The 26084-nt window shown below is 47.4% G+C and overlaps 1 protein-coding gene across 6 annotated transcripts in view; it reads left to right on the top strand.

The window, feature by feature from the left end:
• Positions 1–23877, top strand: part of arhgap46b (Rho GTPase activating protein 46b) — a 203327-nt gene extending 179450 nt beyond the window's left edge. For all 6 annotated transcript variants that reach the window (XM_043710786.1, XM_043710784.1, XM_043710787.1 and 3 more), the window contains 6 exons: positions 3099–3191; positions 5336–5409; positions 11946–12145; positions 16808–16899; positions 18539–18708; positions 20627–23877. In XM_043710786.1, the coding sequence (XP_043566721.1) occupies positions 3099–3191; positions 5336–5409; positions 11946–12145; positions 16808–16899; positions 18539–18708; positions 20627–20821 (824 nt within the window). In that variant the 3' untranslated portion in view covers positions 20822–23877. The remainder of the gene's footprint in view (positions 1–3098; positions 3192–5335; positions 5410–11945; positions 12146–16807; positions 16900–18538; positions 18709–20626) is intronic.
• Positions 23878–26084: the final 2207 nt, after the last annotated feature.

Below are 26084 nucleotides of genomic sequence, written 5' to 3'. Positions count from 1 at the left end.
TCTCTCCCTCCTTCCCTCCCATTCCGTCCCACTCTCCCTCTTGTTCTCTCATTGTCTCCCTCTCTCTCTGTCCCTCTCGTTCTCGCTCTATCCCTCTCGTCCTCTCGTTCTCTCCGTCTCCCCTCCTCTCTCTCTCACACTCACTCTCTCTCTCTCTCATTCTGTCTCCCTCTCTCCCCTTTACCACCCCCCCCCATTGCGGTCACATACAGGGGCTGAGTACAGGCCCCATGGGTAAATGCAGTTGTTGTTTCCCCCACAGTTTGGGAGCTCGCTGCAGTGACTCTGCCTGGGAGATGGTTGCCAGTTTGTATTGCCCCCTCATTGGTCATATTGTACAGAAGGGAACAAGTGAGCACCAGTGGGTTCAGCTCCGACCCAGGGTGGGTGATGCAAATACTGCACTATCTTGTGAACAAGGAGGGAGCCTTTGGTTCCTGGAGCCTGTTCTGTCAATGAGTTAGATGGGAATGATACTTTAATTCCAGCTACCTGCGTTGTTTCCATAACCCTGAATCATGAGTCTTTTGCATCCCTTTTCTCTGCCATTCTCCCATTAGGTGCCACGATTTGTAAAGGTCTGTGGAAAAATAAACTCCTGACACCCCCAGAGCATGAGATCTCTGATTATAAGAGCAGGAGTAGTCTGTATGTCCCCTTGAGTCGAGAGTGTGGTGCTGGAAAAGCCTGATGAAGGGCTTATGCCCAAAAACGTTGATTCTTCTGCTCCCCAGATGCTGCCTGACCTGCTGTACTTTTCCAGCACCACACTCTCGACTCTGATCTCCAGCATCTGCGGTCCTCCCGTTCTCCTGTATGTCTCCTTGAGTCTGTTCAGCCATTTCACTAACATTACTGCTGACCTGCAGCCTAGCTGCACATAGAAATGTAGAATATTGGAGCAACAGGAGGCCATTTGGCCCTTGGAGCCTGCTGTGCTATTCAATGTGAAGATGTATGATCATCCAATTCGGTGCTCTATTCCCAGTTTCTCCCTATTCCCTTTCGTCAATTCAACCCAAGGAACAAAATCTAAGTCCCCCTTGAAAACATTTTTTTAAAACCCAACCACTTGCTGTGGCAGAGGATTCCATGGGCTCTCACCCTCTGGGTGAAGACATTTCTCCTCATCTCAGTCTGAAATGGCCCACCCTGTATCTTCAGATTGTGACCTTTAGTTCTGGATTCCCTGGGATGACACGGTGTGCACAGTGGTTAGCACTACTGCCTCACAGCGCCAGGGACCCAGGTTCAATTCCAGCCTCAGGCGACTGTGTGTGTGGAGTTTGCACATTCTCCCCATGTCTGTGTGGGTTTCCTCCGAGTGCTCCGGTTTCCTCCCACATTCCAAAGATGTGCAGGTTAGATGGATTGGCCATGCTAAATTGCCCATAGTGTTCAGGGATGTGTCGGATAGGTGCATTAGTCAGGGTTAAATGTACAGTAATAGGGGAATGGGTCTGGGTGGGTTACCCTTCAGCGGGTCTGTGTGGACTTGTTGGGCTGAATGGCCTGTTTCCACACTGTAGGGATTCTAAGATCAGGAAGATCCTTCCTGTATTTATCCTGTAGAGTCCTGTTAGAAATATTTGGATTTCTATAAGATTTCCCCTTATTCTTCTAAACTCCAATGAATGTAGTCCTGACTGATCCCCCAGCCTCTCTTCATATGTTACTGCTGTCATCCCAGGAATTAGTACATCTCCATCAGTATCTTCAGATAAACATATTTGTCAGTCTGAGATTTAAAACTCATTGTTGGCCAAGCATTAGTGAGGCCTGGCTTCTGGCACAGTGGATTAATGTTACTGCTACTGAGCTGTTAGCTCTGGGATGAGGTCCCACAGCAGCACTTGCCCTCCAGGAAGCTGTGTTCTTAACATGGCCTTTATTCATTCATGCCTGGGATATGAGCATCGCTGGCTAAGCCAGCAATCGAATGCAATCTGCAGATCCTTCTCGCATTCCCGTGATGGACAGTTAAACAAAGTTAGCTGAAAATGTGTGGCTGGAAAAGCGCAACAGGTCAGGCAGCATCCAAGGAGCAGGAGAATCGACGTTTCGGGCATGAGCCCTTCTTCAGAGGTTGATTCCTGAAGAAGGGCTCATGCCTGAAACGTCGATTCTCCTGCTCCTTGGATGCTGCCTGACCTGCTGCGCTTTTCCAGCAATACATTTTCAGCTCTGATCTCCAGCATCTGCAGACCTCACTTTCTCCTAGTTAAACAAAGTTAACCAATTCCTGGGCAGCCATGTTGAATGGAGACGGTGGTGACAGGCCAGTGACCTGCTCCAGGAGAGACGAGGTACAGAAATAGACTTTGGCGTGTCCTTCATGCATCTCCAGATCAAGGAGCTCTGTAAATCTAGAATAAGTCACCAGTTGGGAAAGAGAATTCCTGAATTTCAATGTGAAAGTATTTCCCAATTTCATTCCTGGAAGGTCTGGCTCTAAGTTGAAGGCGATGTTAGCAGGATGAGGTTCTTTTAACTGTGTCTGCTTTCTTTAATAACAGAAAAACTCTCCTTACTGAAGTGTACAAGACTCTTAGGGGACGTGGCAGGGTAGATGCAGAGGTTGTTTCCACTGGTGGGTCAATTGAGCACCAGAGGGCAGAACCTCGGACTAAGGGGTTGTACATCTGAGACAGATGAGGTGGAATTTATTCTGTCTGAGGGTTATCAGTCTGTGGAATTCTTTACCACAGAGGGCTGTCGAGGCTGGATCACTGAATATGTTGGATGCTGAGAGAGACAGATTTTTAATTGGTAAGAGGATCAGGGGTTATGGGGAAAAGGCAGGAAAGTGGAGTTGAGGGTTATAAGATCAGGTGTGATCTCACTGAATGGCACAGAGGGCTTGGTGGGCTGAATGGTCTATGTCAACTCCTATGTGTCATTGATTAAATCACCACAAGCCTTGTTTAATGCCTCCTTGTAATTCTATGCACTCTGTCATCTGTTGCACTTCTTTATATGTCAATTAAAAGTCCCTCTTGTGTCCCTTTTCTTTAAAAAGAATCATAGCAATACGTTCTGCCACATGTTGGAGTGACCTTTCCTTCACTTGAGGTTCTGTTTTCCTTTTCTAAATTCAGTAACTCAACGCATCAAGGAGCTGGTGGAGATGAAAAACAAGAAGTTTTCAAAATCGAGGAAGAAGAGAAAGCAGAACATTGAGGAGGAGGAAGGTATGTTTGAGCCAAGTGATCTCACAGCTGACTCAAAAATAGAAGTGGCTACATTTCTCTTTGCTTCTAATGAAGGACTGTCAAACGATAACAGTGAGCTTGTGTATTCCTGGCGATTTTACAAGGCATTAAAGTGGTGTTTAACACGGGTTTCCAGCTTTCGGATTAATTGGGAGAATTTAATAGCTGCTCAGTACAATATAAGCTCCCTGGGATTGTTTGCTCAAAGTCTAGGATATACATTTTATTTAAACATTTCTCATATTTCAAATTGTAAGGTGCCAGCACTGAGAGATTTCAAAGCAAAACTGGCTGGGTGGCATTTACTGAGTTTGATGTCTACCAGAGAGTAGAATTAATGTAAACTGAGACACTCTGTCAGTGACTTTGCTCTACTGTTTTCTGAAGTTTGATTGGAGCGGGGAGAGCCAAGAATAGTCTTATGTTCTCCCTCTTAAAGCACTTTGTATGCAGCACCCAGATTGTGGAGCTCAGACAGCCACCTGTCTGTGGGTAGCACTCTGGCACCTCAGTCACAAGTTGTGAGTCCCACTCTAGGGAACAACAAAAAATCTAGTGCTGTCGTCAGGCCCATTGCTGACCTTCGAGCCCATTGCTGACCTTCGGGCCCATTGCTGACCTTCGGGCCCAGTGCTGACCTTGGGGCCCATTGCTGACCTTGGGGCCCATTGCTGACCTTCGGGCCCAGTGCTGACCTTCGGGCCCAGTGCTGACCTTCGGGCCCAGTGCTGCCGTTCGGGCCCAGTGCTGACCTTCAGGCCCAGAGCTGCACTGTCAAAGGGTTCTGTCTCTCTGGTGAAACCAAAGCCTCATCGGCCTGTTCCAGCCCATGTCAAAGATCTGGTGGGACAGTTTTGGAGGAGGGGGAGGGAAGGGTATTATCCTCACCGATGTCCTGGTCATTGTCTCTCCCTTAGTCTCAGAGTAAGGGGTGGCATATTTAAGACAGGGATGAGAAGGAATTACTCCTTGGAGGGGTGTGCATCTGTGGGATTCCTCACCACAGAGGTCTGTAGAGGTTTGATCTCGAAGTCTATTCAAACCTGAGATAGATAGACAGGTTTTTAATCCACAAGGGAATGGAGGGTTATGAGGGAAATCAGTTGTAAAGTGAATGATCAGATGAGCTGAAAATGTGTTGCTGGAAAAGCGCAGCAGGTCAGGCAGCATCCAAGGAACAGGAGAATCGACGTTTCGGGCATAAGCCCTTCTTCAGGAATGAGGAGAGTGTGCCAAGCAGGCTAAGATAAAAGGTAGGGAGGAGGGACTTGGGGGAGGGGCGTTGGAATGAGTTCGAGGGTTGGGACTGAGACAAGGTGGGGGGAGGGGAAATGAGGAAACTGGTGAAATCTGAGTTCATCCCTTGTGGTTGGAGGGTTCCTCGGCGGAAGATGAGGCGCTCTTCCTCCAGCCGTTGTGTTGCTATGGTCTGGCAACGGAGGAGTCCAAGGACCTGCATGTCCTTGGTGGAGTGGGAGGGGGAGTTGAAGTGTTGAGCCGCGGGGTGGTTGGGTTGGTTGGCGCGGGTGTCCCAGAGGTGTTCTCTGAAACGTTCAGCAAGTAGGCGGCCTGTCTCCCCCAATATAGAGGAGGCCACATCGGGTGCAGCGGATGCAGTAAATGATGTGTGTGGAGGTTTAGGTGAATTTGTGGCGGTTATAGAAGGATCCCATGGGGCCTTGGAGGGAAGTAAGGGGGGACGAGATGAGCCATGATCTCACTGAATGGCAGCGTATGCTCTTAAATCTAACGGTTGGAAGCATCTGGACAGAATTAAACCGTTACGCTCAGTTCACCTCGGGCAAATCGCAGCCTTCAAAAGAACTACGCTGATGGTGAAGGAATCTGAGCTGTTCGGTAATTATGAAAGGCGCTATACAAATGCAATTGTTTTCCCTGTGGTTTTCTTTCCAAAAATCTGGCCCCACCCTTTCAGTGATTCTGCATTTGTTCCTTTTGAAGCCAGGGAGCGACGAGAGGGTCAAGTGCTTATTCCACGGTGTGGGTGTAGCACTCGTTTAGGTGTAAGACACACCAGGACCTAGTGGATAAGGTGGGGTTCAGGTAACCTCGTCATATTGTAGTGCTGGACCTGACTGTGTTTATTCCTTTGCTTCTTTCAGAGCTTCTCATCAGCACGTACGCCAAGTACTGCTACCGCAAGCTGCAGAAGGTTGCTGTGACGGGGGGAAAGAAGGTCTGTTTTATTCATTGCCAGCTACTGCCACCCTGAAATCTTGAGAGCTGTTCCTGTCCATCTCTGTCTTCCCTTCACACTGTCGCGATCTCTCCTTCTCGCCTGCTGAGGGTTACTGTCCGCCTGGGAAGCTGTGTGCTCCCAGCGTTGGAATTTAATCAAATAAAAACCCAAAGATCTGCAGATGCTGTACATCAGAAGTGAAAAACAAATGTTGCTGGAAAAACTCAGCAGGTCTGGCAGCATCTGTGAAGAGAAATCAGAGATAACGTATCGGGTCCAGTGCCAGGCTCGATATGTCAACTCTGATTTCTCTTCACAGGTGCTGCCAGACCTGCTGAGCTTTTCCAGCAACTTTTGTATTTGTTTGGAATTTAATCAGCTGGTGACAGGCAGTAATACAGGGCTGCTCTGGAGTTATCCCTATCCTACCTCTGCGGTGCCCATTTCCACTGCAACACAGCATTTGGATGTTGGTCAGGGGAGGGCATGTTCAAAATGAGGGCCGAAGCTGAGGACAGAAAAAATGAGTTGGACTAATACAAACAGAGCAAACAAAAGTTAACAGTAAAGTTGCCATAGACTCAGAGGATCGATGGGCTGCTCTGTTATTGCAGGGAGAGAGAGAGAGAGATGGCTGGTGGTGAGTTTAATCGGAGGGTCACCCCATGAGATGGTGAAGATGGACCTTCGTGGTAACCTCAGCCCGTGCTGAGGAAATTAGAGTCATACAGCACGGAAACGGACCCTTCGGTCCATCCGGTCCAACCAACCATAATCCCAATTCTAAACTAGTCCCACCTGCCTGCACTTGGCCCATATCCCTCCAACATTTCCTATTCATGTACTCATCCAAAACTTCTAACTGTACCCATGTCCACCATTTCCAGTGGAAGTTGATTCCACACACGAGCCACTCCTTGTGTGTGTAAAAAAAAAAATTGCTCCCTTTTTAAAATCTTTCTCCTCTCACCGTAAAAATATGCCCCCCAGTCTTGAAACCTCCCACCCTAGGGAAAGGACACCCACTATTTACTCTATCCATACCCCTCATGATTTTATAAACCTCTGTAAGGTCATCTCTCAACCTCCAATGCTCCAGGGAAAAAATCCTGGCCTATCCTGCCTGTCCTTTGAGGGCACATGACAATAAGGGCTATTCAGGTTCAAGTAACTCAAGCCATGCTGTTACTATCCATCAACAAACCAGCCATCCAGCCAACCCAACTAACTGACCTCCAGGTACAGTTCTGCAGCACAGAGAAAGGCCCTTCGGCCCACATCAAACAGAGAAATCTCTTGTCACTTTTTTTTTCTTACTGCAGGAGGATGTTTATGTACTTGAAAAGGGGAATTTAAGCTGAAAAAAAGATGTTAGAAGCGTATGAGAAAGGAATGAGATTGGAATACAGAAACAAACAACAATCCAAGCTGAAAAATGTGTTGCTGGAAAAGCGCAGCAGGTCAGGCAGCATCCAAGGAGCAGGAGAATCGACATTTTGGGCATGAGCCCTTCTTCAGGAATCAGCCCATTCCTGAAGAAGGGCTCATGCCCGAAACATCGATTCTCCTGCTCCTTGGATGTTGCCTGACCTGCTGCGCTTTTCCAGCACCACATTTTCAGCTCTGATCTGCAGTCCTCACCTTCTCCAACAATCCAAGCTGCCTAAGTTAGATTGGTTTGTTCCTGCATGATTCTCAATATGAAACAGTCTGTTCATACCTCCAGTCCGGGGCAGAGGATCTGTGTCATAGAATCCCTACAGTATGGAAACAGGCCCTTTGGCCCAACAAGCCCACACCGACCCTCAGAAGAGTAGCCTACCCAGACCCCTCCCCCTACCCTACATTTACACCTGACTAATGCACCTAACCTATAACATCCCTGAACACTATGGGGTCATTTGTATTGCCAATCCACCTAAGCTAACTTTGGACTGCGGGATGAAACTGGAGCACCCAGAGGAAATCCACACAGACACTGGGAGAATGTGCAAACTCCACGCAGTCTTCCGAAACTGGAATTGAACCCGGGTCCCTGGCGCGGTGAGGCAGCAGTGCTAACCACTGAGCTACCGTGCTACCCCATGTAGTATAAACGCTGTCCCTCCACACTTCAGCTCTGATGAAGAGTCATCCAGACTCGAAACATTAGCTTGCTGTCTCTCCATGGATACTCCCTGACCCACTGTAATCTCCAGCATTTGTTGTTTCCAGAGCAGAGAGTTATTGCTTGTTGTTTTTAACGAGAAAACATCAATTAGCAGCTCACATGTTTGACTGTAGCACCCTTTGATCCAAGTGCTCCATCTTTTGAAGTTGTGGGGTTTATTTTGTGGGCAGTGTCAGCTTGAGATCCAGACTGTAAGATCATGGGGCAGGTGCAGAAAAGAAGGATCCGCCACTAAACGTACAACCGAATTAACAGCATCAGGCCCTTCGGCCCAGCTGATCTATGCCAGTGCTTTTGTTACTCCTGAACTATATCCCACCTCCACTTCATAGAATAGTACAGCACAGGATCAGGCCCTTCGGCCCACCATGTCTGTGCTAACCACAATGCCATTCTGAACTAATCACATCGGCCTCCACATGGTCTGTATCCCACTTTTCCCTCCTCGTTCACGTATCAGTTTAAAGTTTTTAAAATCATGGGATGTGGGCATCGCTGGCCAGGCCAGCATTTATTGCCCAGAGGGCAGTTAAGAGTCAACCACATTGTTGTGAGTCTGGAGTCACATGCAGATTAGACAAGGATAGCATTTTCCCTCCCTAAAGGGCATTAGTGAACCTGATGAGCTTTTTCCTGATCAGATTCTTAATTCCAGATTTTTTTTATTGAATTCAAACTCCACCTGTTGTGAGTGGGATTTGAACCTGGGTTCCCAGTACATTACCTGGGTCTCTGGATTAACAATCCAACGATAATACCACTGGGCCATCACCTCTAATACCACTGGGCCATCGTCTCCCCATGTCGCTTAAACGTTTCTGTTGTATCTGCTTCTACAACCTCCTGTGGCCATGTCACTTTTCTGCATATCTTTGAATTACATTGTCCCTATTTTACTGACCTGCTCTCCTAAACTCATATGGATCTACAGCACAGAAAAAGACCCTTCAGCCTCTTGAATCCATGCTTGTTAAAGAACAATCACCTAACTATTCTAATCCCAATTCCCAGCACTTAGCTCATAGCCTTTGCATGTAATGTGCATATCTCAATAATTCTTCGATATAATGAGGGTTTCTGCCTCTCCCACCATTACAGGCAGTGAGGTCCAGATCCCAACACCCTCTGGGTGAAAAACATTTCCTCACATGCCCTCTAGACCTTCTGCTTCTCATCTTAAATCCATGCCTTTCAGTCATTGATTCCCTTCACCAAGGGGAGAAATTCTTTCCTGTCTATACCCCTCAGTTTTATACATCTCAGTCATGCCCTCCTTCCTCAGTCTCCAGTGCTCAAAGGAAAACAGCCCCAGCCTTCCATAACAGAAGCTCTCTAGCCCAGGCAACATCTCTCATCTGCTCAGCAATGTCTGCAGTCTTATCACCTCCCTTCTCTAATATGGATTCCAGTACTGCACACGGTACTCTGCTGTGGCTCGGTGGTTAGCACTGCTGCCTCACAGCACCAGGGACCTTGGTTCAGTTCCATCCTTGGGTCAGTCTGTGTGGAGTTTGCACATTCTCCCCGTGTCTGTGTGGGTTTCCTCCGGGTGCTCCAGTTTCCTTCTTCAATCCAAAAATGTGCAAGTTGGGATTGGCCATGGGAAATTACCCATTGTGTCCAGGGATGTGCAGGTTAGATATATTGGCCATTGGAAACATGGGGTTACGCAAGGATAGGGTGGGGAAACGAGGCTGGGTGGGCTATTTTTCGGAGTGTCAGTGTGGACTTGATGGACCAAATGGCCTGCATGCACACTGTAGGGATTCTATGATTCTACCCAACATTTTACCTGTGTGGAGTTCTCAGCATAACCTCGCTGCTCCCTGGAAGTACATTCCATACACATACCACCCTCTGTGCGAAAAAGCTGCCCCTTAGGTCCCTTTTATACTTCCCCCCCCCCCCCACCCTAAGCCTATGCCCTCCAATTCTGGATTCCCCCATCCCAGAGAAAACAACTTACCATGCCCCTCGTGGTCTTATAAACCTCTATCAGGTCACATCTCAGCCTCAGACGCTCCAGGGAAAACAGCTCCAGCCTGTTCAGCCTCTTCCCATAGCTCAAATCCTCCAACCCTGGCAATATCCTTGGAAATCTTTCTTCCACAAATAAGGAGACACGGTGGCACAGTGGTTAGCACTGTTGACTCACAGCACCAGAGACCTGGGTTCAATTCCTGCCTCAGGCAACTGTCTGTGTGAAGTTTGCACATTCTCCCCGTGTCTGCGTGGGTTTGCTCCGGTTTCCTCCCATAGTCCAAAAATGTGCAGGTTAGGTGAATTGGCCGGGCTAAATTGCCCGTAGTGTAAGGTGTAGGGGAATGGGTCTGGGTGGGTTGCTCTTCGGAGGGTCATTGTGGATTTGTTGGGCCGAAGGGCCTGCTTCCACACTATAGGGAATCTAATCTATTTTAAAGGAGACCATAACCGTGGGAATAGTGAGAGTGATGTGGAAAGTCTTCATAGAATTCAAAGTTTGTGCGAAGATTTGTAGCTCGGGTGCTCGTTGTTGTGGTTCTGTTCGCTGAGCTGGAAGTTTTTGTTGCAAACGTTTCGTCCCCTGGCTAGGCGACATCATCAGTGCTTGGGAGCCTCCTGCGAAGCGCTTCTTTGATGTTTCCTCCGGTGTTTATAGTGGTCTGTCCCTGCCGCTTCCAGTTGTCACTTTCAGCTGTCCGCTGTAGTGGTTGGTATATTGGGTCCAGGTCGATGTGTTTGTTGATGGAGTTTGTGGATGAATGCCATGCCTCTAGGAATTCCCTGGCTGTTCTCTGTCTGGCTTGCCCTATGATAGTAGTGTTGGTCCCAGTCGAATTCATGTTGCTTGTTGTCTGCATGTATGGCTACTAAGGATAGCTGGTCGTGTCGTTTCATGGCTAGTTGATGTTCATGGATGCGGATTGTTAGCTGTCTTCCTGTCTGACTGCCAGACTACTGCGACCCCTAGGACTCATAACGACACACAAACCAACAGCCACGCTCAGACAACAACTCACCAGAACAACGGACCCGATACCCAACATGAGCAAGACGAATGTAGTGTACAAAATACCATGCAAGGACTGCACTAAACACTATATAGGACAAACAGGAAGACAGCTAACAATCCGCAAATATGAACATCAACTAGCCACGAAACACTATCATAGGGCAAGCCAGACAGAGAACAGCCAGGGAATTCCTAGAGGCATGGCATTCATCCACAAACTCCATCAACAAACACATCGACCTGGACCCAATATACCAACCACTACAGCGGACAGCTGAAAGTCACAACCGGAAGCGGCAGGGACAGACCACTATAAACACCGGAGGAAACATCAAAGAAGCGCTTCGCAGGAGGCTCCCAAGCACTGATGATGTCGCCTAGCCAGGGGACGAAACGTTTGCAACAAAAACTTCCAGCTCTTCATAGAATCCCTACAGTGTGGAAACAGGCCATTCAGCCCAGCAAGTCCACACTGACCCTCTGAAGAGTATCCCACCCAGACCCAACCCCTTATCCTGTTACTCTACATTTCCTCCTGACTACTGCACCTAACCTACAGATCTCTGAAGACTATGGTGCAATTGTGTCATTATCTGAGGAATAGAAGCATGATATGATGGAAGGGAGAGTGGATAAAATAGGACAACAAAGCCAAGGGAGAAAAATGTTTTTTGGTTTATATTTCCTTTATTTGTTCGAGGGGTGTTGGGGCCACTAACTGGGCCAGCATCCCTAATTGCCCTTTGAGAAGGGGGCGGGTTGCTGTCTTGTTGAACCTTTGTACTCCTTAAGGTGTAGGGACACCCATGATGCTCTTGAGGAGGGAGTTAACCCAGTGACAGTGAAGGAACCAAAAGACATCGCAGCAGACGTAGGCCATTCAGCCCATCGATTCTGTTCTGCCATTCAATGGAATCATAGCTGATCTGAAATGCCTGTCTCTCTCTGTTGTCAATGAACGTAATGACCAGCCTTACCATCCCTCTGCAGTAAAGGATTCCACAGATTCACTATCTGTGTCGTAAATGTCTGCCCCCTTATTCTGAGAATATACCTTCTGATGCTAGACTCTCCCACAAAGGGAAGCAACCTTTCTCTGTGTGTTTATAGTTTGTCTGAGGTGATGTCGTTTGTGAGGCTTGAAGAGGAACTTGCAGCTGGTGATGTTCACATGGTTTTGCTGCCCTTGTCCCTCAAGGTGATAGAGGTTGGGGCTTTGCAAGGCGCTGTCAGAGGTAGATTAGTGAGTTATTGTAGTACACCTTGTAGTTAGAACGTGCCGTTGTGTGTCAGTGATGAAGAGAGTTAATGTTCAACAGAGTGGACAGGGGACTCTGAGCCGGATTGAAATGTGCTTTCCTTCATCAACAGGGGCTTAGAAAACCGACCATTGAGGAGATCCATCATGCGAAAAATGCCATCCTCACGCCCTCCATGTTTGGCAGCTCTTTGGAAGAGATTATGGAAAGGCAACGCGAACGCTACCCAGAGAGAAAACTGCCCTGGGTTCAAACCCAGCTCTCCAATAAAGTCTTGGCACTGGGAGGGGCGCAGGTTGAAGGCATCTTCAGGTAAGAGTTTGTGTTTGTTCACCATGACCATATGGGTGAAGATAGGGTTGTTGCCTGTGCAGATCCTCTAGACTCATAGAGTCATGGAGATGTACAGCATGGAAACAGACCCTTCGGTCCAACTCGTCCATGCCGACCCAATCTCGTTCCACCTGCCAGCACCCGGCCCATATCCCTCCAAACCCTTCCTATTCATATACCCTACATAAAATATGATAGGTTCCAATGCAAGAGGACCCCATTGACTGTCCCAAGAACCTTTGCAGAGTTTATGACACTATGAAGCTGATACCCTATTCCCATGAAGAAGTGTCTGCTGGCTCTTAGTCTTCTTGAAGACCAGTGGCTGTCTGTACCTGATAAAACACTGTGCTCTTACCACAGCCGGTCTTCGGGTGGAATCAGAAATGCTGAAAGTTCCTCTGCACAATATGGGGAGGGGGAGTGGAGGTGGCTATGCTGCAGGAGGGAGGGGGGTGCTGCACTGTTGTGGGGAGGGGGTGACTGTGTTGGAGGTGGGTGTCAGTAGGGGAGTGGGGAGGCTCTGCTGCTGGGGTGCCTGGTGTTTAGGGATGTGCCACACAATAAACAGGCTGTGAGCAACAAAGAAACATGAGAGGGAACTTTACAATATGGCACAGTGCCATGCGAAATTTGCACACACTCCCCGTGTCTGCGTGGGTTTCCTCCGGGTGCTCCGGTTTCCTCCCACAATCCAAAGAAGTGCAGGTTAGGTGGATTGGCCATGGGAAATGCAGGGTTACAGGGATAGTGGGGTGGGTCTGTGTGGGATACTGTTTGGAGGGTCAGTGTGGACACAATGGGCCGAGTGGCCTGCTTCCGCTCTGTAGGGATTCTTTGATTCTCTGTTCTCCTTGGACTGAGATGGTGCATTTACGTCTGGAGAAGGGTCCCACTGGATTTGAAACGTTAACTCTGCTTTCTCTCCTCTGCTCAGACCTGCTGAGTGTCTCCAGCAAGTTCTCTTGTGGGAGTGAATTTATTTATTGTGTGTTTGACCATGTATTGAGGACTCCGCGGGAGTGAATTTTCTTTCCCCGTTACAGTTTTGTGCTTGGCTCAGTTACATACAGATGTCCTGTTTTCTTTTTATTCCCATCCTCTCCGACCCCTCTTTGACGCACTGCTACAAGCTGAGTTTGTCCTGAGCCGCTGACTGGTTTCAGTGGTTGCTATGTTGTGTGGAGCTCCAGGATTTTTGGCGGGGGTGGGGGAGGGGAGTTTGCTTGCCGTTCTTACAATTCGTTCTGCTGCTCCCTTCCCACTCTCTGTTCTCCATGAGATTTCAGGAGCATCCCACAGCCCGAGGTGCGGACTGTGTACAGAGCAGCCTGTTCTGTCAGCCACCTTGTCAGTCACTGATTACATCAAGGCCCTTTGCAAACAATGAGGATTCTCTCAGTCCTTCCAGTACAGGATCTGGACGTCATGTTGAGGTTGTACAGGACATTGGTGAGGCCTCTTCTGGAATGCTCTGTCCAGTTCTGGCCACTCAGTTATCGGAAGGATATTGTTAAGCTGGAGAGGGTCCAGAAGAGATTTACCAGGATGGTGCCGGGTATGGAAAGTTTGCGTTATAATGATAGGCTGGGACTTCTTTCACTGGAGCGTAGGAGGTTGAGAGGCGACTTGATAGAAGTTTATAAAATCATGAGGAGTATAGATAACGTTAATGGTGGTGTTAATGATGGGGAATTTCAAGACCGGGCCACATTTTTAAGGTGAGAGGAGAGAGATTTAAAAAAGACGCGAGGGGCAAATTTTTACACAGAGGGTGGTTCGCTTGTGGACTGAACTTCCTGAGGACCTGGTGGATGTGGGGACACTTACAGTGTTTGAATGACATTAGGATACGGTTTGCTCGCTGAGCTGGGAGGTTCATTTTCAGGCGTTTCATCACCATCCTATCCCCCATTACTGACACCATAGTTGAGATTACTTAGTGTGGAAACAGGCCCTTCAGCCCAACAAGTCCACACCGACCTGCCGAAGAGCAACCCACCCGGATCCATTCCCCTAACACTATGGGCAATTTAGCATGGCCAATTCACCGGACCTGCACATTTTTGGACTAGGGGAGGAAAGCGGAGCACCGGGAGGAAACCCACGCAGACACGGGGAGAAAGTGCAAATTCCACACAGACAGTTGCCTGAGGCGGGAATTGAACCTGGGTCTCTGGCACTGTGAGGCAGCAGTGCTAACCACTGCTGCCATAATATGGTGACGGAACGTCTGAAAACGTACCTTCCAGCTCAGCGAGCAAACCTACATCCAGAACCTCAACCTGAGCTACAAATCTTCTCAAAACTCGCTTAACATTTGGATAAGTACACAACTAGGAAATGTTTAGAGGGATGTGGGCCGGGGCAGGCAAGTGGGACGAGTTGAGTTTGGGATTATGAGTTCCATGGACTGGTTTCCGTGCTGTAGGACTCTGGGACTGTCTACCCCTCATCCAGTCCCTTGGAGCTGATTATAGTCTTTCCCCCTCCCGCTGTTTCTCCCCCACCCCCTGCCAAAAGATCGTGACTCCAGCTGAACTCCGCAGGATGAATGCACTGTTGAAATGAATTGCAAAGGGGTGCAGAAAGGGGCTGGGACTTAGTGGGTTGCTCTTTGAGAGGGATAGCTTGGACACAGAGGGCAGAGTGGCCTTCTGTTTTATGTTTCTAACTGCCTAACCTCTGCATTTCAGCTTCACGCTCGGCCAACCCTGTTGATCCCGTGCCCGCGGTGATTTGTCCTCATTTCCCAGTAGGTTTCCCTCTGGAAGCATTCCCCGTGCTCACTGCCAGATAATGTGGGCTTTGATTGTGTCTTTAACAGAGGGAGACAGGAAACAATTGGTCTCCCTTTGATGTCTTTCCTTCCTTCTCCTCCACCACTCCTAGTGAGAATCGAGGGGAAAACCATTAACTGAAGGAGTCACAGTTACTCACCTCCATTCTGTGTTCCAGATGAGTTCCATTATGGTGGTGTTTGTAGTCTCACTTGTTTATTTGTAGATGGTGAAAGCACTTGGTGCACACTCACTGTTTCCCTTTGACTGCACTCTGCTGAGGTTTCCATCTACAATGTTTAATTTTAGCCGTCGGTGACCTGGGTTGGAAGCTCGCAAATGACTTGAGAAGCTCCCATTCCTGACACCACCCACCCACTCACCCACTGCACCCTGTCCTCAAACCCCCATTTTTCCCTGACACTACCCACCCACCCACTGCACCCTGTCCTTAATCCGTCACCCATCCCCGACACCATCCACCCACTGCACCCTGCCCCCAATCGCTCACCCATTCCTGACACCACCCACCCACCCACTGCACCCTGTCCTCAATACCCCACCCACCACCCGTCCACTGCAACAGCCTTAGTCTTCTCACTCTTGCCTTGCGCAGTCTGCCGATAGGTCAGCTTTTTGGTCTTTCTGTTAAATGTGAGCTGCATTTGCAAAACCAACATCTGTAGCCTGTCCCCAGCTGCCCTTGAACTGAGTGGCTTACTCGATCATTTCAAGGGGGCAGTGAAAGATCTGGGTCTGGAGTCACGTGTAGGCCAGACGGGGTAAGGATGGCAGATACCTTCCCTGAAGAGCTTTAGTGAACCAGGTGAGGAGTTTTACAACAATCAGTCATTGACAAATTAAACCCGAAAGGACTCTGGATGCAGTAAATCAAAAACCAAAATTGAAGTTGCTAGAAAAGCTCAGCAGGTCTGGCCACATCTATGAGGAGAAATCAGAGTTCATGTTTCAGGTCCGGTGACCCTTCCTCAGAAGTTCTGATGAGGTGATCAGTGATTGGCATTGTTTCTGAGGTTAGATTTCAGTTAAATATCTTAATTAATTGAACTTCCACTCCATCAGACACCGTGGAGTGCGTGTACCTAGAGTATAAGCCTGACCGTCCGGGGTCTGAGTGCCTTTATCACTGTGCCACCATCTCTCCTCAAACAGCTCATTGAAAGTTCCACATGCCCTTACCCTCCCAGCCTGATCTGCTGTCCCGTGCTCTCTAACTGGCCACCTACACCATAAGCTGAAACCACAAAACGGCGTGTTTCTGTGTCTTAGGTCGCAGGTAAAAAACACTTTCGCTCTTTTAGGGTCTGCTGTCTGGAATCCTTTATCCCCTCCCCCATATCCTCATCCTCACTCCCCTTCTCCCCACCATTTGCCTGAGCTAACTTCAGGATATGCGTTAGGCCCGTTCTTGTCTTCAGAGTCTGTCAGCTTATTTGTTGATGCAACTTCTCCAACAGGGTGATGGATATTGAATTGTGAGTCTGCCTACAGCACATGGACTGCAGCAGTTCAGGAAGGCTTCTCCCTGCTACCATCTCAAGGGCAATTAGGGATGGGGGGGGATTAGGAACAATAAATGCTGGGCCCACCCGGTGACACCTATGAGGGAATACAAAACGACCCTCTTGATGAGTGATGGTTGGCTCAGTGATTTGTGCAAACATGTGGAAAGTAATGGGTTTTTGTTTACTTCTGTGCAAAAATGTGGAATTAAGTGGCCGTCTGGAAGATGGCAGGGTTTGAAGAAAAAACCCAAAAAACTACAGATGCTGGACGTGTGGGTTTTTTTCCCCCAAATCCTGACTGGAAGCTGACTGAATTGCTGTTCTTTCTGTTTCAGAGTGCCTGGGGACATTGATGAAGTGAATGCCCTCAAACTCCAGGTTGACCAGTGGAGGATCCCAGAGAACCTTGCTGACCCTCATATACCAGGTAAATGCATTTGTCGCTCAGGATTGGAAAGGGGGTGAGGAACGGGTTTGAAGGGCTGAATGGCCACCTTTTGTTCCCGTCATTTATCTCTGAGTTGAACACATCCTGTGCAACTGCCTGAATCAAGTCATTTCCAGTAGAGCCAGAGGTTTAGGTGCCTGTAATTTAGTGAACAGAATTTAGACCTTCCAATAATAGACCTTTCCTAAAGCCTTTCCTAAAGTAGCCTGCGATTCTTTATTTACATTGTGCACGTGCAACCTCTTGTGGTAGAAGAGGGTACTGCGTATCCAGTTTTTATTCCAAGTTCAGTCACATATTGGAGAAATAGAGGTTGTGCACTCCAATGTTTTTCTTCTCTCTTCACAGGTGCTGCCTGACCTTTGATTATATTTAGCATTTTGCATTGTTTGCATTATTTCCTTGTCATGTTAATTAGCAACACTCCCTCACCTAAGATGACAATCCAGTCCACTCCTGAGGGAGTGCTGCTCTGTTGGATGTGCTGTCTTTCAGAGAATGTGTTAAACTGAGGCTCCATCAGCCTGTTGGGATGCAAATAAAAGACAGCCCGCAGTTAGTGTCGGAGCAGTTAGCCAATGTTTATTCTCCGAACACCGGAAGCAGACAGACTGGCCGTTATCATGTTGTTTGTGTACTGTGTATGAATTGGGTATTTCCCGTACCAACATTAGACTGCTATGGTAATATATCCCCAGACGCTCCAGTTTAATGCTTTAAGGACATGGTGACATTTAAATTCAATGAATACAATCCCGGAGTTTTGGGCTCTTAGGGTGCGATGGTAGCGTTCACTAACTCAGAGCCAGGAGACCTAGATTCAAGTCCCACCTACTCCACAGAGGTGTGTAATAATGTCGCTGAAATAGATGTTTCAAAATGTCTGAATTCTAAGACTGGTCTCAGCGATGGCCAGAGCAATCATCATCGATTATTGTAAAAACTCATCTGGTTCACAAAAGCTTTTCGGGAGAAAAGCTCTTCACTGTGGTGCAGAATGGGCTGTTCTTGGCCATAAGGGCCAGCCAATGAAAGGAGAAATCAAAGTGTTGTGTTACCTGAAGAGCACTTGGTCCTTTTGGAGGATGGGAAAAAGTTCCTGAATTGGATCGTGACAGCAAACTGAATGTAAATAATTTTAGGTATTTTGGACACACCACAGAAACACAGGAAGGCATTTTTTATTTTCTGATGCAGGACTGCTTTGTGAGCACCCTACCTGGCCTCACACAAGGTCATACAGCACGGAAACAGACCCTTCGGTCCAACCAGGCCATGCCGAAAGTAATCCAAAACTCGATTAGTCCCACTGCCTGCTAAACCGTTCCTATTCATGGACTTATCCAGATGCCTTTTAAATGTTGTAACTGTGCCCACATCCACTACTTCCTCAGGAAGGTCATTCCACACACGAACCACCCTCTGTGTAAAAAGACTTGCCTCTCATTGTCTTTTTTTAAATCGTTCTCTCACTTCCAAAACGAGCCCCCTAGTCTTGAAATCCCCCATCCTGGGGGAAAAAACACCTACCGTTAATGCTGTCCGTACCCCTCATTATTTTACAAGGGGCATTTTCCTTTTCTCATTGGGCCTGTGTATTTTCATTGTCCCCCTGCAGCCTCACTCCTGAAACTGTGGTACCGAGAGCTGGAGGAACCGCTGATCCCTCAGAAGTTTTATCTGCAGTGTGTGAACAACTACGAGAATCCAGAAGCTGCTGTTGCTGTGGTTGCTTCTCTGCCTGAAATAAATCGCCTCGTCCTTGGTTACCTCATCCACTTTTTACAGGTGAGTATACCTGGGTGGTCAGGGATTGGCCACGTTACCCATCGCTCCTTGGCTTTGAGAGATGTGCAGGTCAGGTGGATCAGCCATGGGAAATGCAGGGGCAGGGGGTTGTCCTGGGTGGGATGCTCCTGTTCGGAGGGTTGGTGTAGACTGGATGGGCCAAATGGCCTCTATCTGCACTAAGGATTCTATGATATGGAGAGCCACACTGTGTAAACAAACACTCTAGATTAATCTACCGTGTTTAAGACTGGCTGCAGGTTAGTGAGAAAATAGCCAGGGAGTGGGAGTAACTGGACAGCTCTATCGAGGGGGTTGGAGTAGAGGACTAGGGAGGTCTTTCTGCGACTGTACAAGGTGCTGGTGAGACCATACCTGGAGCTGTTACTTTATTTAAGGTAAGATGTCATTTCATTGGAGGCATTTCTGGGAAGGTTCACGAGGATGATCCCTGGGGTGGAGAGATTGTCTTATGAGCAAAGGCTTAAACAGGTTGGGACTCTACTCCATGGAGTTTAGAAGAATGAGAGGTGATCTCATTGAAACATTTTGGATTCTTAAGGGACTTGACAGGGTCAATGCTGAGAGGATGTTTCCCCTCATGGGACAGTCGAGGACCAGAGGGCAGAGTCTCAGAATAAAGAGGCGCCGATTTCCGACTGGGATCAGGAAGAATTTCCTCCGTCTGGGGGTTGAGAATCTTTGGAACTCCTTGCCACAAATAGCTGGGGGGGGGGCGGGGGAGTTGGGGGGGGGACCAGAGACAGAGTCCTTGTGCATATTTCAGGCTGAGATAGATTCTTGATCAGTTGGGGAATCACGGATCACAGGGAAAGGGCAGGAAAGTGGATGTGAGGAATGTCGGATCAGCCATGATCCTTCCCCTATCTCCTCTGGTCTTCTTGAAGGACCAAGACAGGCTCAATGGGCCAAATGGCCTTCTCCTGTGCTGTAAGTGCTGCACCAGGCACTGGGGAATGGATACAGTATCCGTAACTTTTCATTCCTCTATGTTTGGACATGGATGGCTGTGTTTAAGATAACTGGTGGAGGTGGAGGGACAACAGAAGTAGTAGGAAACAAAACAGGGGGCAGCGTTTACATTCACATATGGGAAAGGCTGTCAGTGAAGGTTGGATTGTAACTTTCCAGGGCATTGATAAATCCTGAAGGGAAACGTTTTTATAGAGGGCTAAAGGGAAAAATGCAGATGGGGTATCTGGCTAACTGGAAGTCTCTACCAGAGAACCTGCATATGTGTGATGGGCCGAAGGACCTCCTCTTGTGCTGTGTTCTTCTGAATATAATTCTGTCACCTGCATTGGCAGCATCTGCCCTCTCCTGTTAGGTCTGCCAGCCTCTGGCACTCCTATTGCCCCTCCAGGTTCAGGAGCTCTCATGCCCCTCTTAACTGGGTGAAACTTTGGTAGATAGCTTCATAATGGGCATCCACCCCCTCTCACATCTTGAGTGGAATCCCATATGCCCAGATCCCTGATCTTCAGACTGGATCCCTTCAGGCAGCCTCAGAAAGAAGCCAGTGAGATCTTTCTCGGATGAAGTTTATTAACAACTGGGTCTTAATATCCTTGAAAGGACCTGTGTTTCTGACTCTGACACTGATTTTCCCAGACACCTTTATACATGGGAAAGCTCATTTTTATCCTAAGAACACAATGCACCTGAAACCACGCGACCAGGCAGTCCCTGGCAGGAGCATCCTTGGCTTTTCTGGGCCCTTTATCTGCAGTTGATTAAATCGAGGAGACACGGGTTAGTTCAGTCCACAGAGTGCGTGGGATAAGTGAAAATAAAAAGCCACAGCTTCCCTTTGCTGTCACGAAACAAAATGCTTAAGAATTGGCGTTCTGAAAGGAGAGGTGAGCTGTTAACTTTTCTTTTCTCCTCTCTGAAACAGATTTTTGCACAGCCAATCAACGTGAGCAAAACCAAGATGGACGTCAACAACCTCGCCATGGTGATGGCTCCAAACTGCCTGCGCTGCCAGTCCGACGATCCTCGGATTATTTTTGAGAACACGCGGAAGGAGATGTCCTTCATCCGCCTGCTCATCGTGCATCTAGACACGAGCTTTGTCAAAGAAGAGTTGTGAGAGATCAGAGGTTCTGGACAGTGGGCCCGAGCGGCGAGCTCTTGTCGGCCTCTTGCCGCGGTCCCTTTGATGGTGTGGTGCGTGCGTTTGTACTCGGTTCTGCCTGCTTTCCGGTGACTGGACAATCACTCGTTGACAAAGAAATGTTGCCTCAAACCAGTCCCTGGAACAGTGACCTCGCAGATCCATCCGTTTGTGCTATTGAGTCCAAGTCATGTTTCCCTGTGTCAATGGTGCAGACCAAAGGCGAGGGAGACGCTGGGGCTTACTGTGTCTGAGATGTTATGCATGCAGTTTGTGTTCTCAAAACCTTGCGCCAATGATGATAATTCAAGTCTAATAGTTTGCGTGTGTGAGTGTAATTCTCTTTTTTTTTGCACTGGTCAGAGTTAAAAAGGTGCCTCATGACAGAGATAACCAAGCCATTGGTTGGATTGGGTTATCATTGCTCCTCATCCCCACCTTGCATTATCCAGCAGCTACTGCAATATTCCACCTTCCACTGCGTAGTAATGGAGGGAGGCGCAATAACATTGAGACTTTGTGGGGAGGGGGAAGAAAAGGCAGTTAGGGGAGACAGGAAAGCTCTCAATCTGAATTGTTGTGTGACTGAGCATCGAAAACAGTGAGGGGAGCTGGGAGTGGCTGTGTATGTGTGACTTTTTATTTTGTTTTCTTTTGTAGGAAAGAAAACGCACACTTTAAATAGACATTAACAAAGGTGTATGTGTGTCTTTTTTTCCTCTTGAACAAAGCGAGACATTTGCTTGTTTTAGTTTTAAAAAAAAAGCCCTCTTCCCTTTCCAGTGCCCTGTACTAATACTGAGCTCTGACTGTGATTGTTCAGGAGGGAATCCTCACAGCACGGTTGTAAAACTCCAGCTGATGTTTCAAATGCCTTGGTCGCTGATGATGTCATTGAGTGATTGAGTTTTTCAGTTGATATTGTTCTAGGAATTTTTTTATATTTAAATTCATCTGTATGATGCGGGTATTGCTGGTTAGGACAGTGTTTATTGTCCAGGAGAACGTTGTGGTGAGCTGCCCTCTTAAACCACTGCAGTCCTTGGAGTGTAAGCAAAGGAAAGTCAATTAGTGTCCTCCCGATATTCAGCCACAACAGAGGGCATTTTCAACGGCATGTGGCAGACAGTGACTCTGCTGCATGCGAATGCATGTCAAAGTGCATTCCATATTTGATTTTTATTGAATCAGTTTCCCAGCTTGGCCCAGTCCCGGGGGAGTTCATCACATGTCCAGCGGCATGTACTCTCATTTTCAGCTGATGGACAATCCCCACTTCATCATCAATACCCTCGGAATTCAGGGATTTGCAACTTTTCACAGCTAACTGCGTAACTAGCCTTCAGTTCACGGCAGTACGAGATTCTGAAACTGAAACGTGCTGCCTGTGTGAAATTGCTATGACAATCAGGGGGCTAATGATGTAATACCGAGTGAACCATACTAGAGTTTCAAAAGGCCTTTCTTTTTTATTTATGATCAAAGTACCTGGGAAGTGATGCGAGTGTTTGTCTTGAAGGCTAATTATTTCACTTCTTGATTTTTTGCTGGTAGACTGTTTGGAGTCTCACTGGAAACAGAACAGCCATCAATGTCTCTTGTTGCCAGAATATATGGCTGCAGAAAAAAAAAATAACCTTAGCCCCATAACCCACAGGAGTCTTCAACGATGCGATTGATGGCTTGGAGTCTAAAACTATAATAAAACAAACATGCTCGGAGATTGCAGAAATCTCATATGAGGCTTCCACAGCCCCATCGTGACATTCAAATTGGATTTAGTAATTAAGGGGAACAAAGGCCCAGTGAACGTGGACATTTGCTTCGAATTAGCTCTCAACTTCAGGCACATTTTCAAATTTAATCATTGCCACTTGAAACTGAATTAATTTACATTTTGATAACTGGATATCTTAATTTTACAATTAAGGATGAACAAAAGCCATTATTAAATAGATTAACTGGTATGAGGCCCTGCTTGATCCATTGAATTTATGTTTAATGTAATAAGGAATGTTATTATTTTTAGTATCCAGTTGACTTTGAGAAGGCCAGATGGTGCGGTCTATGCTCCTGCACGTCCATTATAACCATTTGTCCCTCGTTCTCTCCACACCTGGGTTGAGTGGGTGAAGTGATCCAGTTTGTACCCAGTCCCATGGGCACTCAACATGACCAGGTCTTGAGGAGGTATGAATGGTTCTGAGATGGGGTCGTGCCAATTTAGTGCCTGTTCACTCTCTTGCCTTTCCGTCTAGTTTCTGTATTGGACTACTCGGGCTATACAGTGGAATTATACTCCTGAAGCTGGTCTTTTCCATGCAAGATTTGAAAGCAAAATGTGAGCTTCTCATGAGCTTGCATTGAGGCTTGGTAATTTCTCCCATTTGAAATTAAGCTTGGACGGTACACAGCACTTACCTGCTAATCTGGCTGTGATCACTCTCTCGGGTTGAGAAACTGTTTAGCCCTTGGAAAGGCTAAGTCAAATCCAAACTCTTCCCCCTCCTCCCCTCCCCATTCACCGTTGAGTGTTTATTGCTATTTTTCTGCAGTATAACTAGGCCAGTTTTACTAAACTATGGTTTCCTGTCTTCTTGATTGTGGCTGATCATGTGGCAGCTGTCCAATTTTTTTTGTAATTATTATTTTTAGAATGTGGTTCGTTGCTGAAATGCAAATATCTGTCTTGTGCCTAAAACATCTGTGGATGAGGGCTCGTTCTCTGAAATTGTGTTGTAAGTTTTGAGTTCACTTGTTAGTTCCAACTCCAAGGTGTTGCTTTCAGATTTGGAAAATCGGAAGACGATTAAAAATTGTACACTCAGATCTGAACAGATAGGTTCTGATATTCCACATAAACAGTTGCTTTCTGTTTTAAGATGAGGCTGAGTGAGACATTATCTTTGTTATCACTTCCTCACTAAGGTATTCTAGACCAGAAGCTAATGCTGTGAGGTACCATCAATATGACAGAGGAGAAAGTGAGGTCTGCAGATGCTGGAGATCAGAGCTGAAAATGTGTTGCTGGAAAAGCGCAGCAGGTCAGGCAGCATCCAAGGAACAGGAGAATCGACGTTTCGGGCAAAAATTATGCCCGAAACGTCGATTCTCCTGTTCCTTGGATGCTGCCTGACCTGCTGCGCTTTTCCAGCAACACATTTTCAGCATCAATATGACAGATCCCATTTAAGAATGAGGTCATATTACGTTCACTGAAGTTGCTGATCAATTGTATTGCAAATGCAAGAGTGCCAAATTTCAAAGGATCACAGCAAGATAATTTGGTATTCTTGCATTTGTTCAGATGGATGCAAGACAAAATGCGTTGGCATTGTGTGTGTCTCTCTCTTTCCCGCCTTCCCGCTCTCTCTGTCTCTGTCTCTCTCCTCACAAACTCATTCTCTCACACCCACTCTCTCTGCCTCTCTCTCTCTCTTTCACACACACACACATTCGGCCTCTTTCTCTCTCTCCTCCATCGCTCTCTTACACCCACTTACTCTCTCTTTCTCACACTCACATGTCAACACACTCTCTCTCTCTCTCTCTCTCTCTCTCTCTCTCACTCTACAGCAATATTTAAGTTCTGTGCTACCAAGTGACTCTATGTTGCAAATATTTAATTTTGAAATCAGTTGCCTACAAGTGGCCTGGTTCTGAGGCCTTGCCAATTAAACCTATGCCTTAACAGGAGAATGATTAAAAGTTGACCAATCTGATAATGCTGCTAAAACTTTAATTCAAACATTTCTCACCCCTTCCACCGCCCACCAATCTAGTTTATCTGGTTAAAGGTTTAACGTATGATATTTCTTTTGCCTGTAATTTCTGTGGTTTTCCCTCCCACATTCGCCCGAGGCTAATGTTGATCTCGGCCGCAGAGTCTAGTTTCAGCTGTTGTTAAGATGTCCTATTTTTATAATAAAAAAGATAGCTTTTCCAAAAAACATCTTTCTGAATTGCAGCTTGCTCTATTTATATATTCCTCTTAAGTTTATATTTCTGCTATATAACTGTACAAAATATATTTTAGAATTGTTCTTCACATAAAGGAGTGTGTGGTCTAACCTTCAGTGAGAGGATGCGTTATCTAGAAGGGAAAGTGTCTGTATAATTATGTACAATTAAACATTGATGATTATTACAGTTGTGTAGCTAATTATCCTGGTAGAGCATCTTTTTTATCTTTTGCCAGACTGTACACTTTTGTTAGCAGAAGGTATTTTACCTCCTCCCCTTTCTCATCCACCCTCGTTACTCCCTACATTCTTGTTACTCCCCAAGAACTTGTTACCGCCAATGCCCCTGTTACTCCCCGCGACCCTATTACTCCCCGTGACCATGTTACTCCCCACGCCCCTTTTCTCCCAGTGCCCTTCTTACTCCCAATGCCCCTGTTACTCCCTGTGCCCATTACTCCCCACGACTCTGTTATCCCAATGCCACATTACTCCCTGTGCCCATTACTCCCCACGACCCTGTTATCCCAATCCACATTACTCCTCGCAAACCTGTTACTCCCCACGCCCGTTACTCTCTCTGTGCCCCATTATCCTGCCCCTATTTGACCCCCATCCTGACCCTCATCACACCCCAGCTGGAAGCCTTTTCTATCCCTGGGGCTGAATGATCTACCCCTACACCTTGTGTTAAGGGGGGGTGGGTCAGGCATGAGCCCACAGCATCTAAACACTGGTGTAACACGGCGCCATATGGAATCCTGATGACAGATTGACCAACCATGGACGTTTTCTTCAGTGCCCCCTAACCTTCCCACTTTCCCTGGAAAGATCCATTTCCCGCTGACCCATGCATTGAAATCGAGTGGATCAAGATACCTCACAGTTTTGCCCTCCCAGTGACCTACTAGGCCAAACCACCTGCCATTGCTATGTAGAGCCATGCAGAATTGAATCTCCCCTGTTTGGTTGCTCTTGTGGGTGGCATTCACTGCCTTGGAGTCAGGTTAGTGGATTGAGCACAGCAATTAGCCTTAGTGGTCCTAGGCCAGAGAAGTGGGGGGGGGGAGTCAGCCTTTTACTCCTGGCTCTGATTGAGTAAGCCCCACTAGAGGTGTGCATGTGTAAGACGCTGGTTCAGGACTGGTCTCGATAGTCTCTGTAGCTGAATAGCTTCCAAGGCTGAGGAACTTCCTTGCCCTTGCCCATGGCGTGGGCCGAAAAGAGCAAGGTACCAAGTACCTGTCGCTTTCCTTTGAATCATCAACATGGTCCCC

This window comes from Chiloscyllium plagiosum, chromosome 20, assembly GCF_004010195.1.
Source record: "Chiloscyllium plagiosum isolate BGI_BamShark_2017 chromosome 20, ASM401019v2, whole genome shotgun sequence".
Classification (NCBI taxonomy): domain Eukaryota; kingdom Metazoa; phylum Chordata; class Chondrichthyes; order Orectolobiformes; family Hemiscylliidae; genus Chiloscyllium; species Chiloscyllium plagiosum.
The sequence above is the reverse complement of the archived record's forward strand: the minus strand, read 5'-3'. Positions and strand labels throughout refer to the sequence as shown.